The sequence below is a fragment of the Carlito syrichta genome, unplaced genomic scaffold, assembly GCF_000164805.1.
Source record: "Carlito syrichta isolate Samal-C Ts95f unplaced genomic scaffold, Tarsius_syrichta-2.0.1 Scaffold305648, whole genome shotgun sequence".
Taxonomy (NCBI): Eukaryota; Metazoa; Chordata; class Mammalia; order Primates; family Tarsiidae; genus Carlito; species Carlito syrichta.
In genome coordinates, this window is record NW_007249744.1 from 827644 (window position 1) to 854999 (window position 27356).

At 44.1% G+C, this 27356-nt stretch overlaps 1 protein-coding gene across 2 annotated transcripts in view; it reads right to left on the reverse strand.

The window, feature by feature from the left end:
* SREBF2 (sterol regulatory element binding transcription factor 2) overlaps window positions 1-27355 on the reverse strand; it is a 68618-nt gene extending 41263 nt beyond the window's left edge. Inside the window, exon 1 of one of the 2 annotated variants that reach the window (XM_008062013.2) lies at window positions 27215-27355. In XM_008062013.2, coding sequence (XP_008060204.1) covers window positions 27215-27302 — 88 coding nt within the window. In that variant the 5' untranslated portion in view covers window positions 27303-27355. Of the gene's footprint in view, window positions 1-26499; window positions 26919-27214 lie in introns of those variants that run through there. The other variant, XM_021714422.1, reaches the window with a different exon arrangement.
* Between the last annotated feature and the right edge of the window lies 1 nt (window position 27356).

Sequence of the window (27356 nt, forward strand, 5' to 3'; positions counted from 1 at the left end):
ATTTGCAGGAAGGAGCTACTGAAGATGCTCCTGGAGCCCCTGCTCCAGCAGGGTGTGCAGGGCCTCTCTGGGCCCTCATCAGTCTCAGGTGCCAGCGAAGAGGAGGCCTGGAGAACCAGGGTGCAGTTGTACTCTTTAACTCTGAGCTACACCCTGAGGGAGCATCCTAATGTCTCCTCGCTGTTCCCTGCACCAAACATTCATGTTCTGCGATTACACAGGCTCTCATTTCCTCAGAGAGTCATGAAACCCAGAAAAGGGAAGCCTGGGAGAAGACACAGGTTTTATGGAGCTTTGAAAATGAAGTTCCAGTTCCTTTTGCAGTCCACAGAGCCCAGGCCCAGAAACAGGCTTCCCTGGAACTGGGCCGACATGCTCAAGCTCATTTTGCTCCCCTGTTCCCATTTTTAGCTTTTTCTTAAATTTAGGGCTAAGTTGCTTAATAAAGCAGGCGAGGCCCCAGGAAACTATATCTGGGTTCTGATCTCTAAAAGTAACCCAAATTAGAGGCTCCTGTTGTCATCCGTACATTGCAAACAGCTCCATGCCTCAACCAACGAGACCCCAAGTGCACATGTACTTCATGGAGTTTAAAATTTAGAAAACAGTTAAATGAAAAGAGCAATTCCACTACTTTAAGACATTGATTGTTAATGCTTTGATATGTGTCCTTCTAGTCTTCTTCCTGCCGAAGGCTTGCTTGTACACACAAGCATGTGTGTACAAATGGTCTTACAAAAGGGGATCGCATTATATGCTACTTTGTACCCTGTTCCCTTTTTAAAGAAAACACAAAGCACATCCAGTGTCAGTCATTATGGACATAATATCACCTTCTTTCAGAGTCCATAGTACCAAGGCCAGGCACAGTGGCTCATGCCTATAATCCCAGCACTTTGGGAGGCCAAGGTGAGAGGATTGCCTAAGTCCACGGGTTCGAGACCAGCCTGGGCAACTTGGCGAGACCTCATCTCTACAATAAATCAAAAAATTAGCCGGGCGTGGTGGCATGTGCTTATAGTTCCAGCTACTTGGAAGGCTGAAGCGGAAGGATCACCTGAGCCCAGCAGGTAGAGGCTGTGGTGGCCAGGAACGAGCCACTACCCTCCAGCCTGGATGACAGAGTGAGACTCCAACTCAAAAAAATAAAGAGTCCATAGTACCATATTGTATGACATTCATTGTCTTGTATTGGTGCACTAGGATTTGTTTAACTACTCCGTAATGATGGATGGTTGCTTTCAACTTTTCAGCATTACTAACAACTCTTAAAACAAACTTTTTCCATGTATCTGTTTTCTTAGGATAAATTCTTAGAAGTTTGATCGCTGGGTCACAGGATTGGTATATGTGCTTTGGAAAGGTTTTAACAATCTATGCTCCCGTTAGCATTTCACCACATCCATTTCTGTCAATCTGATAGTGGAAAAAACCAACATGGAATTGTTCTGTCTCGCATGACTGAGTACTAACTGAGGCTGAAAGTCTTTTTTTTTAAATCTCAATTTTATCGAACATTTGTATTTCTTCCTTTGTAAATTGCCTGCTCCTGACCTTTGTCCATCTTTCTATTGGACTATTTGTCTCTTTTTACTGATGTGAAACTTTCGGATATTATGAATTATTTGTTCTTTCTTATATGTTTGCAAATATTTCCCTCACTTTGTTATTTCTCTTTTAATTTGTTCAGGAAAAGAAGAATGACATAGCGATAAGAGTCACCATGTCCAGTCTTGTAACCTGGGGCAAGTTTTACCTTGCTGAGCTGCAGTTTTCTCATCTGTAAAATGTGGCTAACAATTAAAGCTAACTCATGTGGAATCTATAGCACTGTGTCTGGCACTTGATATTAGCTAGTACATGTTATTCATCATGTTTTTTTTTATACTTTTGCTTTAACTCTTATTTTGAAAATGTGAATTTGTTGCAATGTATCAGATCTATCAGGCAACAGTTTGAGCATAACATGAATTTTGCATTTGCTTTTGCATGAGAGAAACACTAGAAAATGCAGAAAACCTTACCTAGCTGAAATGAGCCATGTAAGAATGCACAAAATGTGTGCGTGAACACACACACATGCACCTGAAACATCTACCAGGTCATCAGGTCACTGCATATGTTATGAATCACAACCATCCACAGTGGAGTAAGAACTGTCCACTGGACTTCAACCACTTCCCGATAACTCCCAGGCTGTAACGACATCCATTTCTACAAGAAAACCTCAGGACTTTTTCAAAGAGCCTTATTTATTGTAGTATTTATATATTTCTTCATTTTCTTATCTATAAAACTGTATAACTGCTTTATTGAGTTCCTACCTTTTTTTTTTTTTGACTAATTGTAGAGACAAGGTCTCGCCAAGTTGTCTAGGCTGGTCTTGAACCCCTGTACTCAGGCTATCCTCTCACCTCCACCTCCCAAAGTGCTGGGATTATAGGCGTGAGCCACCATACCCAGTGGGTTTCTATCTTTTAAAAACATAAGTCTTTTTTCCCTTTTTCTGGTCTCCTATTAAGTTTTTTATTGTTGTGACCTTAATCCATTTTCCCACAAATCCTGGTTTTTTTTTTGGTTTGTTTGTGTTTAAAAAGGTAGGGGTCTCATTCTGTCACCCAGGATAGAGTGTGGTAGGTCTATTATAGCTCACTGTAACCTTCAACTCCTGGCTCAAGTAATCCTCCTGTCTCAGCATCCCAAGAAACCAGAACTATAAATGCATGTGCCACCAAGCCTGACAAATTTTTAAATTTTTATGTTGTCCAGGCTGGTCTCAAACTTTTGGCCTGTGATCCTCCTGCCTCAGCCTCTTGACTTGCTAGGATTACAGGAGACAGCCACCATGCCCAGCTCCCCATTTTTTTACTGCATGGTTTTGCATAGTATGGTGATTTTTAGGAATGCACATATAACATTATACCACAACTGATCATATACCAATTTTAATATTGTAGAGTGAAGTTACATGGTTGTTGTGCTACACTTAGAAAATCCCTCATTCCCAAAATTATAAGAATATTCACCTAAACATTCTTCATTTGCTTTCAGTTCATTTTATCTTTCATATTAAAGCTGCCCAACAAGCACAACAACAGCGATAAGTATGGTGTGTGATGTGTGTAGGCCATTGTGAGAGAGGGAGGTAGACACAGAATCTAATTCCCAAAAAAGTATTCTGCATGAGCATATGGAAGGAACTCTTTCATGAAGATGAAAGATGAACTCCATCTGCTGTCAGATCAGTGGCGGCATTAGATTCTCATAGGAATGTGAATGCTATTGAGGAATCTAGGTCCATCTCCCATTTATGTTTTTTCTTTTCTCTTTTTCCTTTTTTTTTTTTTTTTGGTTGGGTCTCACTCTGTTGCCCAAGCTAGAGTGCAGTGGCAGGATCATGGCTCACTGCAGCCTCGATCTCCTGGGCTCAGGTGATACTTCCACCTCAGCCTCCACAGTAGCTGGGACTACAGGTATGTACCACCATACCTAGGTTATTTATTTTTATTTTATTTTTTGAATTGGAGTCTCACCCTGTTGTCCAGGTTGGAGTGCAGTGGCATGCTCACAGTCACCACAGCCTTGACCTGCTGGGTTCAGGCAATCCTTCCACTTCAGTCTTCCAAGTAGCTGAAACTGCAGGCATGTGTCACCATGCCCTGCTAATTTTTTTATTTTTTGTAGAGACAAAGTCTCGTCATGTTGCCATGGCTGGTCTTAAACTCCTGGGCTCAAGCAATCCTCTAGCCTCTGCCTCCCAAAGTGCTAGGATTACAGGCATGGGCCACTGTTTTTTCTAATAATTAAAAAAAATTAATAATTTAAAAATAATTTTAAATCAAATGTAGATTAGTATCAAACCTGAGGATCACTTGTGAGATAACTTTTCATTTCTCTGCCATTCTGCTATTTGGGATTAGCACTGTTTTCTCAAGACCAAAAACATCAGCTACCCCTCATTCTAGTCACCCAGAGGAACAGTTGAGAAGCTGGGCTCCTTAGCCAAGAAGCATGAAATGCAAACGATAATATAGGGAAAGAAAGGACAATTTTAACAGGCAAACTGCCTTCTAAATCACTCCACTCAACACCAGGGGGCACATCAGAGCGCAGGGACAGCATCACGTACGTCAAGGGGATTCTGGGTCACCTTCCTGGGAAGAGTCTGGAGGAGGTGTTGAATGACACAGGATGGCAAACTGGTGACTCAGGCATCCTATATTTTAAGCAACGGATGAGTGAACTCTTTTTACTGGCAAAGAAACCACAAAGGAAAAATGGGTGGGGAGGTCGGGATTCTCAAAAAGCTCCTATTTTGTAACATACACAAATGTGTCATCTATTCCTTTGCATATACCAAATATTACATCATAAAATAAAACAATTAAGAATTAGGAGAAAAATAAATCACAAAAGAACCCAAAGAAATTCTCAAATGGTCTTCAGGTTGCTGTCTAGGGCTCTCTCTGGCCTTCTGTGGTAGCCTCAGAGGGATGCAGCTCTGCAGTAAAAAAACAAGCTGTAGAAGAGAATAAAGAAAGGTCTAGATCAGCAGTCCCAATCTTTTTAGCATCGGGCACCCGTCTCATGGAAGATAATTTTTTTACAAATGAGAGGGTGTAAAGGAAGGGGAGGGATGCTGCTAATGTTAATCTGTATTTGCAGCTGCTTCCCAGCGCTAGCATCACTGCCTTAGCTCTACCTCAGGCATCAGATTCTCATAAAGAGTGCACAACCTAGATCCCTCGCATGCACAGTTCACAGTAAGGTTCATGCTCCTATGAGAATCTAATGCCATCACTGATCTGACAGAAGATGGAGCTCAGGGGGTAATGCAAGTAATGGAAAAAGGCTGTAAATATAGATGAGGCTTCTTCACCTGCTAGCCTGCTGCTCACCTCCTGCTGTATGGACTGGAGGTTAGGGATCCCTGGTCTAGGGCCCCTTTCACAGCAGGTGATCTGAGCCAGCTCTCACAGCTTCAACCAGGAAAGTGATCTGCAGTACCACCTTTAATTGCTCTTCCTTCTCCCCTCTACCATAAGTTCAGTCAGGTCTCCTTCCGCAGGACCACAGACCTCTCCACTCGGCTTCCATATCCTGTCTTGATTTCAATCATAGCCCCCTACCTAGTGACGATGTCTTCTGTATTTTGTTGGTCAAACAGTATTTTATTTATTTATCTTTTTTTAGAGACAAAGTCTCTATTACCCAGGCTAGAGTGTAGTGATGCCATCCTAGCTCATTCCAGCCTCGAGCTCCTGGGTTCAAGGGATTCACCCACCTCAGCCTTCCAAGTGGTTGGGACAGACGTGTGCCACCCCACCCAGCTAATTTTTTAGTTTTTTGTAGAGATGGGGTTTCACTTTGTTGCCCAGGCTGGTCTCGAATCCCTGGCTTCAAATGATCCTCCTACCTCTAGTAGCTTTTTAAATCAAATCAAATTTCTTAAATACAAGTTTCTAAGCTTCCTACCAATTGTTCCCTTCCCACCCCCCTTTATCATCCACCCTGGAAAAATACTCCCTTTTCTGCACATGCCTTTGTGGGGTGAGGTGGGGTGGGGCAATCTTTCTTTGAATGTGACTGCCATGCCTTACCTTTTCTTATGACCTTCTTCCTTTTTCCAAACTCTCAATTTCACAATTCCACTTCAAAACTACTTACGATTACTTTTACCAAGGACTCTTTCCTACCTCAGATTCAGTCATCTCTTAGTTCTTGAACCCAAATATAATTTATTTTGTTAAGAAAACATATCTAAAACTTAGAAATAAGGCCAAAAAAAAAAAAAAAAAGTTCTAGCCCTCTTTAAAGTTACACTATAGTCCCAGCAACTTGGGAGGATCGGAGGAGGATTGCTTATGGTCCGGAGTTTGAGCCTAACCTGGGCAACATAGTGAGACCCCACCACCACCTCAACTCTAAAAAAAGCTAAGAAAAAATTAGTTAGGCATAGTGGACTGCAACTGTAGTCCCAGCTACTCCAGAGGCTAAATTGGGAGGATAGCTGGAACCTAGGAGTTTGAGGCTACAGTGAACCATTATCTTACTACTGCACCCTAGCATGGGGCGACAAAATGAGATCCCCAAACTCAAATTTTTAAAAAATGTTACACTAGAGCACTGTCTAACCAGCCTGGTCATCTGATGCTCTACAGAAATGTAATCTTAGGCCAGGTGCGGTCGCTCATGCCTGTAATCCTAGAGAAGTAGAGGTGAGAGGATTGCCTGCACCCAGGGGTTTGAGACTACCCTGGGCAACTTGGCAAGACCTTGTCTCTACAATCAATCAAAAAATTAGCTGGCATGGTGGCACATGCCTGTGGTTCCAGCTACTTGGAAGGCTGAGGTGGAAGGATCACCTGAGCCCAGCAGGTTGAGGCTGTGGTGGCCGTGAGCGTGCCACAGCACTTGGGCCTGGGTGACAGTGAGACTGACTCAACAACAAAAAAAGGAAATGTAATTTCTTGTTTGACTTTCTGTTTATTACTGATTAGGGCCTACAGTTTGTAAAGTTACCTTGCAGAAAATGGATAAGTTGGGAATGATTTCTGCCTGTTAGGAAAGATAATCTTAAAGGTTTTGCTTTCATTGTACTGTAGGATTTTCACCAGTTTTGCGTATAAATTTGCTATTTTTTTTTTTTAAGAGACAAGGTCTCACCAAGTTGCCTAGACTGGTCTAGAAAAAATGTGCTATCTCATTCCTACATTCTTTTTCCTAGTTATATAAATATCAGTTTCTTGCTTTCTCCTTTGATTTAGCTTTGTCATTCTGTTAGCTTCCACATTAACAACATAAATAAATTTTTGATATGTGCTCTGATACATTAGTATAACAGTACATTTTGACTTTTTAAGAATTTCATTTTGCCACATTGCATACAGTACATTATATTTTTAAAATACTGCACACACCTGTAGTCCCTGTTATGGGAGAGGCTGAGATGGGAAGATCACTTGAGCCCAGGAGTTCAAGGTCAGCCTGGGTAACATAGCAAGACCTCCATCTCTAAATAAAGAAAATGTTTTTCTTATGTGTTATGCATGAACAACATCTTCCACTCCTCTGTACCTCTCCAAGCATCAGGCTTCCTGGTATTAGAAAAAAACAAAACAAAAAAACAGGCCGGGTGCAGGAGCTCACGTCTGTAATCCCAGCACTTTGGGAGGCCAAGGCAGAAGGATCACTTGAGCTCAGGAGTTCAAGACCAGCCTGGGCAACATAGCAAGACCTTGTCTCTAATAAAACATAAATTTATAAAAGATAAATAAATAAACAAAAAACCTGGCACTGACTCACTGAAATGCTCTTGAGAGCAACTTTCATGCAACCTATAAAAATGGTGATCAGGATTTCTGAACCAGAAACTGGAAGGGACATATTGTTTCATAATGGAACAAGATATTTTAAAAATTTAGACCATCCTGGAAACTCTCAACAGATCCATGCAATTTCTGCAAGGCTTCACTTTTGAAGAAGTATGTGTAAGTAGCCAGGAGCAGTGGCTCACGTCTGTAATCCCAGCACTTTGGGAGGTGGAGGCAAGACGACTGCCTGAGCCCGAGGGCTTGAGACTAGCCCGGGCAACTTGGCAAGACCTCATCTTTACAAGAAATCAAAAAAATTAGCTGGGCATGGCAGTGCACGTGATAGTAGTTTCAGCTACTTAGAAGGCTGAGGTGGAAGGATTGCCTGAACCTAGGAGGAGGCTGCAGTGGCTGTGAGCATGCCACTGTACTCCAGCCTGGGTGACAGAGTGAGGACTCCTACTGGAAGAAAACAAAAAGGCCAGTCGGTGTGGCTCATGCCTGTAATCCCAGCACTTTGGGAGACAGAGGTCATCAGAATGCCTGAGTCCAGGGGTTCAAGACCAGCCTGAGCAACTTGGCAAGACCACATCTCTACAATAAATCAAAAAATTAGCCTGGCATGGTGGCGCTCGCCTGTGGTTCCAGCTACTTGGAAGTCTGAGATGGAAGGATCACCTGAGCCCAGCAGGTTGAGGCTGAGGTAGCCATAATAGCCATGAGCAGGACAGCCTAGGCAATAGAGTGAGACTCCGACTTAAAACAAAAAAAAGTGTGGAACTAAAAGGATTTCAATGTGTTGAGCACCCACTGTGCACTGGGCCACAGAGATGATAAATCAATCCTCGAGCTCAACGAGTTAGTGAAAATATCACAATATGATTTGTGGAGATTGTCACAGCAGACATATATCTTTAAGAAACCAAGAAGAAAGCTGGGCTCGGTGGCTCAGCCTGTAATTCCGTGCCTTTGGAAGGCTGAGGTGAGTGGATTGCCTGAGCCCGTGGATTCGAGACCCGCCTGGGCAGCGAGACCTCATCTCTACAATAAATCAAAAAATCAGCCTGGCGTGGTAGCGCATGCCTGTAATTCCGGCTACTCGGAAGGCTGAGGCGGAAGGATTGCCGGAGCCCAGCAGGTCGAGGCTGCGGTGGCCGATAGCGGCCACTGCACTCCAGTCTGGGCAACAGAGTGAGACTCCAACTCAAAAAAAAAAACCAAAAAAACAAAAAAGAAACCAAGAAGAACACAGGAAACATGACAAGCCACAGACTCCAGCAGGTTGAGCAGCTCCCTGAAAGAGTCGAACTAAAGGCTGACCGGGATGCAAGGTGCACGCTAGCCCACGTACCCTCATGAGCCACGGTGGGGAGGTATGGAGCTGCATGGTGGACTGCTGAAGAGAACAGGTGATGGGCAGAGCACAAGTCTAGGCAGTTCATTAAGGGCCAATTCACAAAGGGCCTGCAACTCATGGTAGTGAACTTGGTCATTGTCCTTATTGGAATTGAAGGAAAATTCACAGTATATTGCCTGACAGTGTTCTAGGAGGGAGAGCCCTTCCACCCCAGCAGTTGTTCATTTCGGTTTGCATGGGAGTTGAGGGCAGGGTGCTGCCCTGCCTAGAGCCCCCTAACATCATGAACTAATTAAAAATCATACCGAGCAAAAACTCATCGAATAAGAGTTCTGGTTATGAACATGGCTCTGAAAAATGATTAACACTGGGAAACAGGTCACTTCCTAGGGATTGTATAAAGAAAGGGCTTCAGCTGAAAGCCAGAAGGAGGAGGAAAAAAAGGGTGACAAGGAATATTTAGGGAGAAAAGCAGGATGTTGGCTGGGCGCAGTGGCTCACGGCTGTGGGAGGCCAAGGCAGGAGGATTGATTGTGTCCAGGAGTTCCAGACCAGCCTGGGCAACATAGTGAGAATTTGTCTGTACAAAAAAAACAATTTAGCTGGGTGTGGTGGTGCCCACTTGGAGTCCCAGCTACTTGGGAGGCTGAGGCGGAAAGATTGCTTGAGCCCAGGTTGCGGCTGCAGTAACCATAAGCGTGTCACTGCACTCTGGTCTGGGTGATAGAGTGAGACCCAGACTCAAAAACAAAAACAAACAAAAACCCCACAAAGTTTAAATGTGTTTTTTTTTTTTTAAACTGGAAACAACTTCATTAGCTCTGTGGCTCCGTTGGTTTTGCTTTTAACACCACATATTGTGCTGCATAATCTTCAAAATCACCCAGTGAGGTAGCTGCTTCAGGCATTATTATTTCATTTTATTTTTTCCTAGGCAACAAGAGTTATTTTTTGTATCGCTGGCTTACTCTGTTTACAACCCAGTGAGTATTCCCAGGCATCAGGCCTTATTTTAAGTGAGTTAATACGTGTAAGCACTTAGGATAGTACCTGGCATATACGTGCTTGAAAAATGTTGGTGGTGGTAGTTGTTACACAGGAAGAAAACAAGTGCAAAGAGGGAGTGACTTGCACACAGTCTCATGAAGGTAGGGGAGTGAGTGACAGCCTTTATCCGTCCTCCAAGTTCTGTGCTCTTTTCACAAGCACCCTGCTTCTGAAGTCTCCCCAAACCACCACACTGAGGCGCTTCCTCTCAGGGGTTCCTCATTAAGGTTGCCCCACTCTCCAATGCTGCCTGTGTCAACAACAAAGTCCCCACCCATGCAAGAGCCCCACCCTCTGCCGCACCAGAGGACTGGGACTCCAATCCTTACCTAATGCTAGATAAAAGGCAACAGATTCTTGGTACCCCACGTTTGAAAGGCTGTCTGTCTTATCCCATCTATTATTTTGAAAGGCTTGCTCTTAGAAAGAGGTTAAGACTAGACTCTGAGAACAATAATCAGGAAGAAAAACTCTCAGTCAATCAGCAGTAATAAGAAATAAAAAAGCAGCATAGGGGTCATTAACATTTACTGCGCTCTTACTATGTGTTAGCAATTATGCTAAACACTTTACATAACTTCTTCATTTAATTTCCATAATACTCTGAAGTAGATGCAACTATCATCTCCACTTTACGGGTAAGGAAAATTAGGCAAAGAAGGGCTAAGTAACTTGTCTGATGTCACACAGTCAGCAGGTGGTGGAGCTGGGTCGGAAGGTCAAGCTCTCAGCCACCACACAATGCAATGCTTTGGTTCTATTATCATATCACCAAGCAAAGCTTGGCACTGGGCAGGTGCTCAGTAAGTGCTTCATTCACGATGGATAGAGTGAATGCCCCAAGCTCAGAAAGGGAAAAATGTGTCATCCCAGGTCTTTCCTGTATTTCCCAGCTCATCTGCTCTCCGCCTTGTTATCATACTGTTCTTTCTTTCACTCTCTTGAAACAGGAGACTGAAAGTTGAGCAAGATGCAGAGAGTGAGGCTCCAAGGAACTGATCCTTCATGATCCTGTTCTGCAAGATGAGGCCCTCACATTTCACAAGGACAGGTGACCCGCTGTTAACAAAGTCAGACACAAGCCATTTCACCTGAACTGTCCTCAGAGTCTACAAAGCAAGGGATCTCAACCTTTTTCAGTCCTTAAACTATTCACACAAAAATTAAAGACCCCAACAACCCACCATCCCACCTTCCATTCATTACCATGCCCCCAAATCTCCCTAAGACTAAGAAAAAGAATACTTGCAAAGCATCCACTCAACACTTGCATGTGCTGTGCACTATGGCTGGGGGCTGGAAGATCCTCAGTGCCTCATGTAGAATCCAGCACAGAGCAAGGACTGAAAGGATTGGTTTTCTTCCCACCTCCCAAGGCCACAGAGAAGACAGAGAAACCCAACCAACTCCATAAACCATGACAAGGGCGAAAACAGACAAGCACCTTGCAAAGAAAGGGCTGTCAGAGAGCAGAGAAAGGCCTGATCCATCCTGGCAGGCTGTGAAAGCTGAACGTAAAGAATGAAAAGAGTTTTGTAAGTTGGAGAGAGGGAAGGGTATTCCAGGCAAAGGAGACAGTGTGAGCAAAACCACAGCATCAGGAATGTCCTGCAAGAGGAGTAGATTGATCAAGGAGCAAGATGGAGAGATTAAGCTGTCTATAGTTAAACTGTGAAAGGCCTTAGTGCCACCATAGACATCTGGCTTTTATTTCAGAGGCAAGGAGAAGCACAGAAAATCAGTGGACATTTGCCACTTTTGTTTCATTTGTCCATCACCAGACCTGACCCTGCCATTAACACCCTGATCTGTGTTTGGAGAATTTGCACTGGACAGCACTGGTGGGAGGGAAGGCTTCCTGTCAGCTCTGATTAAAGCATGCTCCCACCAGAAGTGTGACTCTTGAGGGAAGGACCCTGGAAAGCAGGGGCAATATATAGATCAAGGCAGCAGGGCCTTAACCAGGAGCCTTCCTGGGTTCTGGCCCATTTTCCAAATCTGGCTCTCCTGCTTTTCTGGTCAGTTCACACACACCCTTCTAATCATTCCTTTTTTGTTCCAGCTAGCCAGAAGGGTTTCTGCAGCTTATCACCAAGAATCCCAACTGATAAAGAACGCCCTGAAGTAAGGAGACATCTGACCATGTTTGAAGAAGATAACAAACCAAGTTTGAGGAAGATAATAGACAATACAATTATCAAGAGTATATTCTGCACAAAACCCAGACACCTGAGTACCAGCACTGGTCAAGTCCTTCAAAATAGCTATTCACTCGGCCTGGATTGTGGCTCCTCTCTCCTTCCACCTCTTTATTTTTAACATCTCAGCTTATAAGGTACCTCCTTGAGAAGTCTTCTCTTATCCTCTTCCCTCCACTAGTTAGGTGCCTCTGTTGGATGTCATCCTAGACTTTCCAGATTCAGATCTTAGGGTGTACTCTGGATATTAGCAGACACATACATTCAAACTTGAAAACCTCTGTCCTATACTGTACTCAGGCCACACCGATTCACATGTTCCTAGGGCATGCCCAATTATTCCCAACTTTGGTCTAGGTCTATCTAAATGAACACCCTGCCCCTTCCTTTACCTTCTAAAGTCCTAGGGCTGGGTGCACTGGCTCACACTTGTAATCCCAGCACTTTGGATGGAGGCAAGGGGACTTCCTGAGCCAAGGGGTTCACGACCAGCTTGGGCAACTTGGCAAAACCTCATCTCTACAGTAAATCAAAAAAATTAGCCATGCATGGTGGTGCATGACCATGTTTCCAGCTACTTGAAAGGCTAAGGCGGAAGGACCACCTAAGCCCTGCAGGTTGACTGTGGTGGCCATGAGAGTGCTACTACAGTCTCACCAGGGTGACAGCGTGAGACTCTGATTCAAAAATAAAATAAATAAACAAATAAATAAAGTCCTATTCACTCACTGTTCACGACTAAGCCCAAATGCCAAAATCTCTGTGAAGATCTCCCTAATTCCCTTTTTCAGTGTGCCAATAATTTGGCGTTGGTCCTCTGTTATGGTGTCTTGCATTTTCCATGTATTAGGACTGGATGTTCGGATGTCAGCTCCCTGAAAGCAGGGACCCTTTCGTTCATCTCTAATACCCTCCGAGAGCACTGTGCTGTGAATACAGTGGGTACTCCTTCATGTTAAAATGGCTGAAGCAGAGATTTTACTTAAATTTAAAAAACAATCCAGACCAGAAAAGGGGCTCCTAGCCACATAGGCTTCCTGGTTCAGGGCATCTCCCGCCTCAGTCTCACAGGGTCAGGAAGAGCTGGGATCCCATGTCAGAAGACCCAAGTTTACACCACTTCATCAGCATGGGAAACCCCAGGCAAATCATTTTATTTCTCTCAGTGCCTTCATCTATGCCCACAGAAGATAGGCATAAAAATCAATCGCAAATCTCACAGCACTGTTAGGAAGAAAACCATATCAGGAGGACTTTGGGAAAGTGTAAGGCCTCACAGGAATGTTAACACTTGGGAAGAAGCATGATTTTCCCTTGCAGCTATGAGAAGGTGAGGGCCAAGGCAGGGTAGACACCAGGTTAACAAGACAGTTCCACATCTGATTCAGCAGCTCGGTGATGAATTTCATCACAGTTCCAAACCAGATCCTGAACCCAACAGACCTGTTCCACGGGACCAGAACAGAAGGGCAAGATTGTAAAGGACATTTAGACACATATTCATTAGCAATTCCCAAGGTCTGAGACATGCAGAAAGAGCTCTGTTTTCCAGTTTGCTAGCCCTTCAGTGGTTCAGGATTAGTTTCTAACAGAAGTTCCCCAGGGAGCCTTACCTTGAGGCCCAGAGTCTGGGATTCTGCCACTCTTTAAAAAATTCCATCATGTCAAAAAAGTTTAACCCTTGAGTCTTGTGGTCCAGGAGTGGAACACTTTACACCACACTCTGTGACTGCTCCTCTGTGTCCCACCCACCACACCTACAAAAGCCCTTTCAAAAGGAAAAAATAAATATTCCGAAAGTATTCTTTAAAAAGGCTCCTTGGTCCAACATCAGCTTTCAAACTGAAGTCTATTCAGTTCTTCATTCACTCTAAGATAGAACCAGAAGAGAAGGTTAGCTCCTGCCCCTTCCTTTTATGTACTTGAGCTCTCTTAGTTCTGGTAGCACCTAAGATGTAGACATGCCTGGGAAACAAAGGCTCCAAAAAGTGGCATGGGGCCCAGAGAAAGTCACTTTAAGTACCCAGCACAAAGCAGGCACTTCCTGATAAACACAAGTCCACTGAGTAGCTTCAAAGCCCACCACACCACCTGGCATTTGCAACTCAGAAGTTTGCTCACATCAGACAGAAATGTAGCTAAAAGAGGCCTATGTAAAAGTCTGAACTGCAAGTCTAATCAGATGAAATGTTGGCCACATAGTGGGTGCTGCCTACACAGCGATTTCAAAACCTGTGAAGGATCAAAAAGTAGAGCTGACTGTAGAGGTAATAAAGGGCATGAATCACAGTCACTTAAAGAACATGAACACACCTCAAGGTGTCTACATAGGATTGAGATGAAATGATCTTGTATTCATTATCAAATACAGTCATGTGTCATTTAACGATGGGGACTTATTCTGAGAGAGGCATCATTGGGTTATTTTATAACTGTCTACGCATCCTAGAGTGGACTTACACACACACATAGATGTGTAGCCTGTTGTTCCTCGGCTACAAACTTGGACAGCATGTTACTGTACTGAATACTGTAGGCAACAGTAATATAACAGTAAGTATCTGTATATCCAAACATACCGAAACATGAAAAGGAGACAGTAAAAATAATGTATAAAAGATTTTAAAATGGCACACCTGTATTGGGCACTTCCCATGAATGGAGTTTGCATGACTGAAGTTGCTTTGGGTGAGTCAGTGAGTGAATGGTGAGTGACTGTGAAGGCCTAGGACACTACTGTACACTACAGTAGACTTTGTAAACGCTCTACATTTAGGTTACAACATGCTTATAGAAACATTTTTCCTTCTTCAATCATAAGTTAATCATAGCTTACTATAGCTTCTTTATAAATTTCTTATTTGTTTTTAACTTTTGGACTCATTTGTAGTAATATTTGGCTTAAAACAAACATTGTACAACTGTACAAAAATATTTTCTTTCTTTATAGTCTTCCTTATTCTGTAAGTTTTTTCTATTTTTTGCATTTCTTGTTTTTATTTTTAACTTTTTTGTTACACTCAAAGACGTAAGCACACACATTAGCCTAATTCTACAGAGTCAGGATTATCAGTATCACTGTCTTCCACCTTCACATCTTGTCTATTGAAGGTCTTCAGGGGCAATAAAATGCATGGAGTTGTGTCATCTATGATAACAATGTCTTCTTCTGGACTATCTCCTGAAGGACCTGCCTGAGGTTGTTTTGTAACCAACTTTTTTATATAAGTAGAATATACTCTAAAATAATGATAAATTGCAAATGTTTGCTGTTAAATAAAAATAACGGTAAAAGTATAGTATAACAATTCATAAATCAGTAACATAGCCGTGTATTATCAAGTATTATGCACTACACATAATTGTATGTGCTATAATTTTATGTAACTGGCAACACAGTAGGTTTGTTTATACCATCATCTCCACAAACATGTGAGTAATATATTGTGCTATGACATTACAACCATTACGACTGGGCAACAGGATTTTTTCAGCTCCTTTATAATCTTATGGGACCAGCATCATATATGCAGTCAACCAAAACATCATTAGGTGGTACATGACTGCATATGAATGTAAGAAGAACTAAACATAATGAAAACAACTACCATGAGCTGAGGTCCAGCGCTGCCCATGAAATAAACAGCACGTATAACTCACTCAGAAAAACTACCAAGAATGACCTTTAAAAGTTCAAATCAGGGCAGCGAGACCTCATCTCTACAATAAATCAAAAAATCAGCTGGGCGTGGTAGCGCATGCCTGTAATTCCGGCTACTCGGAAGGCTGAGGCGGAAGGATCGCCGGAGCCCAGCAGGTCAAGGCTGCGGTGGCCGGGAGTGGCCACTGCACTCCAGTCTGGGCAACAGAGTGAGACTCCAACTCAAAAAAAAAAAAAAAAAAAAGAGAGAGAGAAAGAAGGCTATTTATAACAAAAGGGCATTTCCTAAAATATCTACAGATTTTGATGAAAAGTGGTCTTAAGAGAATTAGAGTAAACGGAAGCAACTTCCAGAACACTGATATTTACAAGGGGGACCCAAAAAAACACAGAATTATCTTTTGGAGGGTGGAATCCCTTGTAGTATACTCAGCATTTGTTCCTCTGGATCAAACAGTCACCCTAAGTTTTTATCTGGAAGCTTTGAGGCTGTGTCATGATTTGTGGGAAAAAGGTACCAAGTTGTGGCAAACGAGTGACTGGTTCTTCCACCAAGACAATGCACCTGCCCACACAACAGTGAGCATTCAGAAGTTTTCAACCAAAAATGGCATGACCCTCGTGCCCCACCCACCCTATTCACCTGATCTCATGACTTTTTTTATGTTTGTTTCCCGGATGAAAAAAGTCTTCAAAGGGAAATGTTTTCCCAACAAAACAAAAAACAGGAGAAACACTAAAAGTCATCAAAATTGATGAGTTCAAAAACCATCTTGAGCAGTGGAAAAAGCTTCTCGATAGATGTGCTACATCAAACTGAGTATTTTGAAGGTGACAAAACTTTAAACATATAAGAATACACGATGTTTTATAAACAAATTCTGAGGGTTTTGGGGGTCCCTTCGTATAGTTGCAAAAGATTTTTATGCAAGGATGCGTTCTTGCACTTAAATTTGGGGGAATACAAGGGATACCACCCTGAAACTACATGAAAGAAAACTCAGACAAGAACAGAGTTCCAAAGAAACAATGTAAAACAAGAAGCCATTTTCCAAATTCCCCAAAGCAGAAGGCTGAAAATAAGGAGCTGCTGTACATATTGTAAGGGGCAATTTCAAAAGTACAGAAAGCAGGAAAACCAGATAAAGGATGACTCTAAGAAACCCAAGCAGCAAAAGTGTAAGACAACCCCACACCTACTAGAGTTCCGGGCAAGCAAAGGAGGCATCTGAAGCATTGGAAGGGATTACTCAGAGAGTTGGTTGTTACCCACGGACTGCCAGACAGTCCTGAGTACAGAAAAGTGGAGGGAGGAGCCAGAAGACCAGGACAGAGGGGTATGTATGTGTGCAGTGCCGGGGTGGGGGTGCCACAAGCTCTAGACTAGCAAATGAACGGCAAAGAGACAGGTAGAAGAATAAAGGTAATAAAGAGTCCCTTTACCATGTCACAATATACCTGCGCATGTACCCCTAGAAGTTAAACATTTTTTTACAGTATGGGCAACTTCCCTAGACCTCATCTCTACAATAAATCAAAAAATTAGCCGGGCATGGTAGGGTGTGCCTGTGGTTCCAGCTACTTGGAAGGCCGAGGTGAAAGGATCGCCAGAGCCCAGCAGGTCAACACTGGGGTGGCCGTAAGCATGCCACTGCACTCCGGCCTGAATGATGGCGTGAGATTCCAACTCAAAAAAAAAAAAAGTTTTGTTTAACTGCTGGACGCAGTGGCTCAGGCCTATAATCCTAGCACTTTGGGAGGCCGAGGCGAGAGGACTGGCTGAGCTCAGGGGTTTGAGATCAACCAGGGCAACTTGGTAAGACCTCATCTCTACAATAAATCAATAAAATTAGCCAGGTGTGGTGAATGTGCCTGTGGTTCCAGCTACTTAGAAGGCTAGAAAGATTGCCTGAGTCCAACAGGTCGAGGATGCAGTGGCCATGATCAAGCCTGGGCAACAGAGTGAGACTCTGACTTAAAAAAAATAAATTAAATTAAAATAAAGAGTCCTGACAGACTGTGCCTGGAAGCTATGGGGAAATAGGCTCTTTCCCACATATTGGTGGGAGTGTAAACTGGTACATCTACTACGGACAACAACTTGGCAGTATCTACAAATGCAGAGTTAGGAGAGAATGTTAGTTCCTGCCCACTTCCTTCATTTTTTATATCACTGGATTCTTGGAGCATCTGTGATAGAGATAGCACCATACTTACTTTGACTCAATAATCTCATTTCTGGTGATTTATCCTGCACTTACACTTGTACAGGTGTGAAATGATGAATTTACAAAGCTATTCACTGCAGCATTATTTTTAATAGCAAAAGACTGAACACACTTTCAATGTCCATCAAAAAGGGACAGGATGAGGCCAGTCATGGTGGCTCCCTGAGCCTACGGGTGACCAGCCTGGGCAACTTGGCGACACCTCATCTCTACAATAAATCAAAAAATTAGCCAGGTGTGGTGGCACATGCCTGTAGTTCCAGCTACTTAGAAGGCTGAGGAGGAAGGATCACCTGAGCCCAGCAGGTTGAGGCTGCGGTGGCCATGAGTGTGCCACTGCATTCTAACCTGGGCAGAGTGAGACTCTGACACACACACACAAAGGGACTAGATGAATCAATTACATTACATTTACATAATGGAAAACCATGCAGCAGTGTAAAAGCCTGGAAAGATCTCTAAGATACATTGTTAAGTAGAGAAGAGAAGGCACAGAACAGGGCTTATATATAGCATGCTACCTTTCTGAGTAAAAATAAAAAGGAGAGAACAAATTAACAGCCAAGTGGCCGGGCACAGAGGTTCATGCCTGTAATCACAGCACCTTGGGATGCTGAGGTAGGAGGATCACTTGAACCTAGGAGTTCAAGACCAGACTAAGCAACACAGGGAGACCCCATCTCTACAACAAAAATAAAAATAAAAATAAAAATAATCAGTTGAGCATAGTGGCAAAAGTCCATAGTCCCAGCCACTTGGAAGACTGAGGCAGGAGGACTACCTGAGCCCAAGAGTATGAGGTTGCGGTGAGCCATGATTGTGCCACTGCACTCAATCCTGGGTGACAGAGTGAGATCCTCAGTCAGAAAAAAAAAAAATTAAAATCCATATTTGTTAATTGCTTGTATTTATAATAACAAATAAATGCTGAAGGAGGTAAGAGAAACTAAAAATTTAATTACTTGTAAGGAGGTGGAGTGGTGAAACTAGGCAGATAGTAGACAGGGTTGGGAACAAGACTTTTCACAGTACCTTTTTATATATTTTATTTTGAATCATGCAAATGCACTATCTTTTCAAAAAGTAAAAATATTTTCTAAGTTATAATTCCCAATCACCATAGTAATTGATAGCACTAGAAACCCTTTAAAAATGAAAGGGTTATAGCTGGCTCTTGACTTGAAGACTCCTCTTTGGGAAAAATACATCCATGAACTAAACTCCATACTTACTTGTTCATAAGTGTTCACAGCAACAGTGCTCATGTTCATGAAAAAATGCAAACGAGGAAAATGTTCAAGAGGCACATGAGTATTTGCCTATTTAGATAGATTACATTAGATTATCTGGCTACTCCACTTCAACTACTTCAAATACAGCAATCTGTATGTGAAAATGTTATGACAATATGTGTGCATATGAAAAAAGTTCAGACAAGAATCCAGGAAGATATGGACAATTTACTATTCAGAAAGTTATAATTGAGACTGAATGTAGTGGTATATGCCTGTAATCCCAGCACTTTGGGAGGCCAAGGTAGGAGGATTGCTTGAGGTCAGGAGTTCAAGACTAGCCTGAGCAATATAGCGAGATCCTGTCTCTACAAAAAATTTTAAGTTAGGTGGGAGTGATAATGCATGCCTGTAGTCCCAGCTTTTTAGAAGACTGAAGCAGGAAGATCACTTGAGCCCAGAAGTTTGAGGTTCTAATGAGCTATGATCATGCCACTGCACTCTAGCCTGGGCACCAAGAGTGAGCCCCTCTCTAAAAAAAAAAAGAAAAAAAAAAGAATAAAGTTGCTTAAGAATTTCCGTTTTAAACTGGATCTGAAGAGAGAAAAGATCCAGTTGAGAAAGAAGTAAAAATATACTTTTTTAAAAATGCCAAAATATGAGCTGAGTATGAGAACTATATAAAAGATGTTTTAACGAGAGGCAGGCAGCACTCAAGAACATTAGGCTAAAGGCCTGGGTGTGAATGTAGAGAATGTTTGTCAAGGGTGAGGTCAAGCTGACTGAAGAACAAGCAGACGAAGGAAGGAGAAATCCAAGGAGACTCTGGTTTGGAGATCTGAGCATCTGAAAAACATGTCCCAGGAAATGTAACTGCATGAGGAGCTAAAAATGGGTGGAGAATAAACAATATGTGGACAACAGCAGCTCTTTCAACCCAAACACTGGCGACACTGATGCATATTCGAATATCAAAACAAAGCTTATGTCTTTAATAAGGTAGACATAAGGTCAGGCATGGTGGTTCATGCCTGTAATCCTAGCACTTTGGGAGGCCAAGGTGGGAGGATTGCTTGAGCTCAGGAGTTCGAGACCAGCCTGGGCAACAGGCTGGTCTCTGCAAAAAAATAAATAAAAATAATTAGCCAGGCATGGTGGTATGTGACTGTAGTCCCAGCTACTCAGGAGGTTGAGGCAGAAGGATTACCTGAGCCCAGGAGCTTGAGGCTGTGGTGAGCCATGATCATGCCACTGCACTCCAGTCTGGGTGACAGAGTAGGACTCCAACTTACAAAAAAGAAAAAAAAAAAAAAAAGCCAGGCTCGGTGGCTCAGCCTGTAATCCCAGCACTTTGGGAGGCCGAGGTGAGTGGACTGTCGAACCCACCCAGGCCACTTGGCGAGACCTCATCTCTACAACAAATAAAGAATTAGCCGGGTGTGGTAGCGTGCGCCTGTAGTTCCAGCTATTTGGAAGGCTGAGGTGGAAGGATCGCCAGAGCCCAGCAGGACGAGGCTGCGGTGGCCGGGAGCGTGCCACTGCACTCCAGTCTGGGCGACAGAGTGAGACTCCAACTCAAAAAAAAAAATAGACACAAGAGTAAAAAGTAAGGTGAAGCACAAATCAGTTTTCCCAAAGCCTTACTCACTGGAGAAATGTGAAGTCAGTTTCCAACCCTTCTTCTCACCTCTAATCCCAGTAGTGTGCTGACCACAACCATCCCCACCACTTACTCCTAGCTCACCCAGTTAGCCACTCCAACCTTCTCATTGATGTGAATACCCAGAATGAACTTAAAGTGCTTTCTTTCCCTCATCAGACACACCATTACGGAGTTCCTATCCAGTGCTGTAGAGTACTCTGCTAGAGATGTAACTGGGCATCTGTAGGGAGAAGCCAGCAGAGGCCCAAGTTAGTGCCATGGAAAGGTTCAGGAACTGAGTTCCTTTGCAGGCTGGAGTACAGAATGGGCTGACAGCAGGATAGCATGAATGCAGACATTAGACATGGTCTGCTCTCCAGAACCCCTCTAAGTAGGGACAGTGACTGACAGTTCAGTTACATCAAGGGACATTGTCACAGAATTTGGAACACCAAAGAAAAAGACAGGGTCTAAATGTTTCCAGAGGAGAAAATAGGTCACACACAAAGGATCAGGAATCAAAATGGTATCCAATTTTTCAAATTCTAGAAGTGAGAAAACAATCAGGCAATGCCTTAAAAATTCTGATATAAAATCATGTCCAAGCCGGGCTCGGTGGCTCAGCCTGTAATCCTGTGCCTTGGGAGGCTGAGGTAAGTGGATTGCCTGAGCCCCCGGGCTCGAGACCCGCCTGGGCAACTTGGCGAAACCTCATCTCTACAATAAATCAAAAAATCAGCCGGGCGTGGTAGCGCGCGCCTGTAGTTCCAGCTACTCGGAAGGCTGAGGCAGAAGAATTGCCGGAGCCCAGCAGGTCGAGGCTGTGGTGGCCAGCAGTGGCCACTGCACGCCAGTCTGGGCAACGGAGTGAGACTCCAACTAAAAAAAAAAAAAAAAAAATTATGTCCAATCTAAAAAATTCTAAACTCAGCCAGGTTCTCAAATTGGAATGAGGCTAGAATAAAATTATTTCTGGACAGGCAAGGCCTCAAAAATTTACCTCCAATGTATTGTTTCTCAGGAAGTACCAGAGGATGTGCTCCATCAAAACAAGGGAGAAAAAAAACAAGAACTAGGAAACAGGAGCTTCAACACTGCTTCCCAGGGTGCTGTTAAGGTCCCCCAAGATAAGTGGGGGAGAGCAGACCCAAACAATCACCATCAGATGTTTTAAAAACAGGGAGGGCTCCAGGAAAAAAAGAAATTGACCACCACACTGAGAGTTTCTGTCATAAGATCTAGGGCTGAATTAGTTACAGTAACATAGAAATGAAGCATGCGAATAAACCGGACTATTACAAGCCCTTGGAAGACACAAACCACAATAAAAAATGTAGATTTATCTAAGAGAAATGAAACATATGTCCACATGGCTGTTCACAGCTGCTTCATTCATGATGGCCAGAATGGAAATAGCCCAAATGTCCATTTACTGATGTGTAGATAAACAAAATGTGGTGTTTCCATACAATGGGACACCACATTGCGACATGAGCCTGAACGACATCATGCTAGAAGCCACATACCTGTCTGATTCCATTTATCAAATGTTCAGAATAGGCAAACCCATAAAGATATGAAGTAGATGAGTTCACTGAAAAAAAGTCTTCAATGAGAGCAGCTGCCTGTACTTGTCCATCTCCCACTCACTTCCACCTCCTTCTCAGTATATCCAGTCTTAGACCACCTCATTGGACTGCTTCTTCCTGGGATATCTCGCCTTGGACCACCTCACCTGGCTGCTCTGTCAAAGGTCAACCTCCTAATTATCAAATCCATGACTGCTTTCAGGGCCTTGTCATCCCTGCTGTCCTCTGCAGCACTGTCTCTATCATGCACTGACCATTCATTTCCTCTTAGTTTGTTACACTTTCCTCACCTCAAACCTCCCATTTCTCTCCTCTCACATTTCGACAGCAACTACTCCTCAATCTCCACCCCAGATTTGACCTTTCCTGAGTGTCTGCTTCCTATTTCCTACTACATGATCCCCAGGGATCCCAATTTCAGCCCATTTAAGACAAATTTTCATCTCCCCAAACCAGCTCTTCCTGCTGGCTTCTGAGCTCTCCCAATGCCCCAGGTTTAAAGACTTAATGGGCTCATAGAATTCCACCTTTGCCCTTCTTTCAGGGCCAAGCCTTCACGGAGGACAAGTCCTGTCACATCAGCATCTTGAATGATGGCCACTTCCTATCCAAAATTGCCACCTTTTTAGTAGCACCTCACACCCAGATGGCTAGTTTCCTCCTAATTGTTCTCCCTGCCTCCAATTTTCCTTGCCTATCACCACTTCTTAATTGTTTTAAAACTCATGATTAATGTGTCATTCACTATTTGAAAATCTTCAACAATTCCCTCCCTACAATCCACAAAACATCTTGCATCTGGAACACAATTTGGTTCCAACTCACCTCTCAGACCTCATCTTCTGCTGACTCCTTACACACACTGTATATTCCAAGAAATCTCAGTAACCTTTCATTTCTAAAGGCAGCATGGTCCATCTCCTTCCACACGCCTGTCATGCTACTCCTCCAACCGTCCTTTTGGACCTAGAAAGGTGACACTTCACAACGTGCCTTTCTTGATCCCCGTGAAAGAGGATCCCACCTCTGCCCTTCCAGGAGAACTTACATACAGTGCATGAGGCCCTTTCTCAAAATACAGATATATAACAAAAGTGAAGTGGTACAGCTATTCTATCATGAGAGACCTGGGGGCCTGGGACAATAAAACACTTGGAGTAGCAGAAAAAGACCCTGGAGCAACTAGCATACACGTTTCGTTGGGCATCTGCAGTATGCTGGGTTTTTTTTTCTCTTTTGAGTTGGCATCTAACTCTAATGTCTAGGCTGGAGGGCAAGACACACTCATGGCCACTGCAGCCTTGACCTGCTGGGCTCAGGCAATCCTTCCACATCAGTCTTCCAAGTAGCTGGAACTACAGGCTCGCGCTACCACACTCGGCTAATTTTTTGATTTATTGTAGAGTCAAGGTCTCACTGACTTGCCCAGGCTAGTCTCAAATCCCTGGGCTCAGGCTGTCCTCTTGCCTCCGTCTCTCAAAGTGTTGGAATTACAGGCTTGAGCCACCATGCCCAGCCATTGTTTTATTTCTGGGCCAATATATACAAATCTGGATATTTCGCATAAAAATCCAGACTTGGACATCTCTTGAAAAAGGGACACTCATGGTTCTTCCAAGAGGCCTCCCTGGATTACCAAGTCAAAAGTAGGCTATCCAGTCACTCTCTACAATATGGCCCAATATTATTTTTCACAGTGCTCTGCCAAAATTATCTATTTTATTTAACTTGTGTTTCTTCCATCAACACAAGTTAAATGTGAGAGAGAAGAAATCTTGTCGGTCTTATTCAAAGCCATCTTCAGCACTTTGCCCATCACATGGGCACTCAGAAGCTACTCAAGAGATGTGCTGAATGAGTGAAAGAATGTGGTTTCCTTGAGCCCATACCCCTGAAGGGTACCAATGGATTGGAGTACAGCAGATGCTGGAGAAAGGATTCCTGCCTGCTGGTACCTTCTGGAGGCAGGTATGAGCTCTCTCGGTTTCAAGTATCCCTAATCTCCACTAGACACATACAAAGGAAGAAAATGTACTCACACCCACTGCCTCTCCTCTTCCTCACCTTACTGAAGCATCTGGGCTGACTACCCTTGAGCTAATCCAACTTCAAACCATGTCCAGTGCAACTCAGCATCCTGCCCAGCCCAAGGTTTCATTTGGCATTCCACAAATACTAAGTGGGTACTCTTACTGTGCCAGGCATCGTTCTAGGTGTAAAGAATTTAGTATGAATAAAATGAAGGTCACTGCCTTCATGAACTAACATTCAATAAGGGGACAGATGGGTGGGTGAATATCAAGGGATACTTGTATTACAGACCACTGACTTCAGTTTGCCCAATCATTCTTGTCATTCAAGGTCCAGATCAAGAGCTATCTATCACGTAGCCAAGAACGGTGGCTCACACATGTAATCCTAGCATTGGGAGGCAGAGGCAAGAGGATTGCCTGAGCCCAAGGGTTTGAGACCAGCCTGGGCAACTTGGTGAGTCCACAACTCTACAATAAATCAAAAAGAAAAAACTAGCTGGGCGTGGTGGCACATGCCAGTAGTTCTAGCTACTTTGAAGGTTGAGGCAGAAGGATCACTTGAACTCAGCAGGTTAAGGCTGCAGTGGCCATGAATGTGCCACTGCACTCCAGCCTGGCCAACAGAGTGACACTCTAACTCAAATTAAAAAAAAAAAAAGCAATCTCCTTGTTGTGGTCTTCCTGGCTAGTAATCCAGTCTTTATCAAGCTATCCTCACCGGTAACTTTCACTTATTGCAACTGTAAGCTGTCTTATACTAGCATTACAGTTTGTTTCTCATCTCAAGTTCCATAAGGTCATACAATTCTATCTTTCATGATTCCTCAGAAACCACAGCCAGTATTTGACTACTTGTTGATCAACTGAAAACAGGGAACCACTTTTCCCAAACTTGGCCCCCAGGTTTCTTGTGACAGAATAGCCACACCACTTCCTTTTGTGGTATATAATGTATTTTGAGAAAGAGTCTCATGCACTATTATAAGCCAGGTCTCCCCTAAAAGGGCAGAAAGTGGGATCGTCTTCCACGGGGATCAGACCTGGTATGAGGACCTGTTGAAGCCACTGAACCACTGTAGTAGTTTCCAGAGTGTATATTTTATTCAGAAATCTACAGGGATAAAGTTAGTATTAACAGTGAGGTAATTTAACACATCACATATTAAGATTGATTATGGAACAGGAATGCAGAACGTACATGAATTCCTTTTTGTGCCCTTGCCAAGTAGGTAGCTTTGGACATACAGTACTTCTTACTAACTCTGTAATCTTCGGTAAGTTAATGAATTGCCCTGAGCTTCAGTGTCGGGATCCGTGAGCGAGAGATGACTAGTTTACCGGTCTTCTCTATCTGCTGGGGTTGTTATAAGAATTGAGAATGCTAATGTACATGAGTGCTTAACAGTGCATGGCACAGAAGTTCTCAAAACATGTTAGCTACCCTTGTTATGTTCCAGAGTCTCCTCCACCTCCCCATTTGTTAACCCATCTCTGTCTTTAGGAGCACTTAATGAAAAGTCTGTGGTTAGGAGTGGGGCTTCAATTAAGGTTCTACCACAGTGCCCCATGACCAAAACGGAAAGCAAGGACAAAGGGGAGAAATGTCACAAAAGCAAAATAGGAAAATGGCAAACGGATCCTTTTCAATTAGCCACTGACATTTATCTTTTCCAAGAAAAGAATCTTCTCCTGTCTCTGTTTCATAATCTGCATAATGGGGATGTAGCCATCATGCGTGCTTGAAAAAGTAGCAAGATCCTGGACATGAAAGCCTTTTGTAAACTGAAAAGCACAATGCATCTGAGTTATTGCTCTCTAAGGTAAGCGACCATACACAAGTCAACATCTCCTGCCCTCAGCCTCTTTAATCACCATATTAAAATAGGGGTAATAAGAATATCTGTCTTATAGGATTGTTGTGAGAAATAAGTGAAATAATACAAAATATTTGGGGCCTAGAACATAGGAGTCCAACTATTATATCGAGAGTTATTAAGGTTACTCGTCTATTCACTGGACTCTTTATACCCAAAAGTGGGATGCAAAAAAAAAAAAAAAATCCACCACTGGCCCAGGAACTGAGAGAAGTCGGCTCTGTAACCAGCTGGTGACCTTGAGCAAGTCGCTGTCCCTCTCTAAACCGTGGTTCCCGTGGTCGCAAAACGAGAGCATTTTAAGAGAGGATCCCTGGGCTCCTACCAGCTCTTCCACTCCGCTGTTAAGGCCGCCGGAACAAAGGCCACCCTCTCCCCAGCCTGTACCCGAGGGGCCACAACTCAAAATTCCTTCTGCTCAATTCCCTTTGCAGCGTGACAGCAGGAGCGCCCGGGTCTCCATCCCGGAGAGAAGCATCCACACTCCGCCGCCACCGCTCGCTTCATCAGAAACTTGCTTCTGCAGCTGCTGCCCAAAGTTTCCAAAGCGCCTGGCGACCCGGCCCCGTCGGTCAATCCAGGGAAGACCAGAGCTGGGGGGCGCGGAGGCTGGGGGTAAGGTCCCGGAATCCCAAAGCCGCCTCTGCGGCCGGGCAGGGAGTGACAGGTGCGACGCGCGGCCGCAGGCTGCAGGAGAACGGGACCACGGAGAGCGCGTGTGAGCGCGCGAGGGAGGCGGCGGCCGCGCGCCCTCCTAAGGCGGCTTCCCGAGACGCCCCCGGCCCAGCGCTCCGGAACTCGCGACCCCGGCTCCGCTTCCGGCTCCCCCGACGCCCCAGATCCCACGGCCTCCCGAAACTGAGCGGTCGGGCCGCACTGGCAGCGCCAGAAGGGCTGGGGACCGCTGGGGCGAAGCGCGCACCGGGTTCTTCCCGCGCGAGCCGGGGTTATCGGGGAGTGGGCGCACGCGCATCCGCGCGCGCCGCCGTAACCCCTTCCTCCCCGCGCGCCCCCCGCACTCCCACCCACCCATCACTCACCGTCTATGTCCCCCAGGGTCAGCTCATCGCCCAGCTCCGTGAGGGTCTCCATGGTCTCCAGACCGCCCAGATCGCCGCTCTCGTCCATCGCCCGGCTCAGCGCAGAGGACCCCTGCCGTCCCGCTCAGGGAGACGCGGGGGG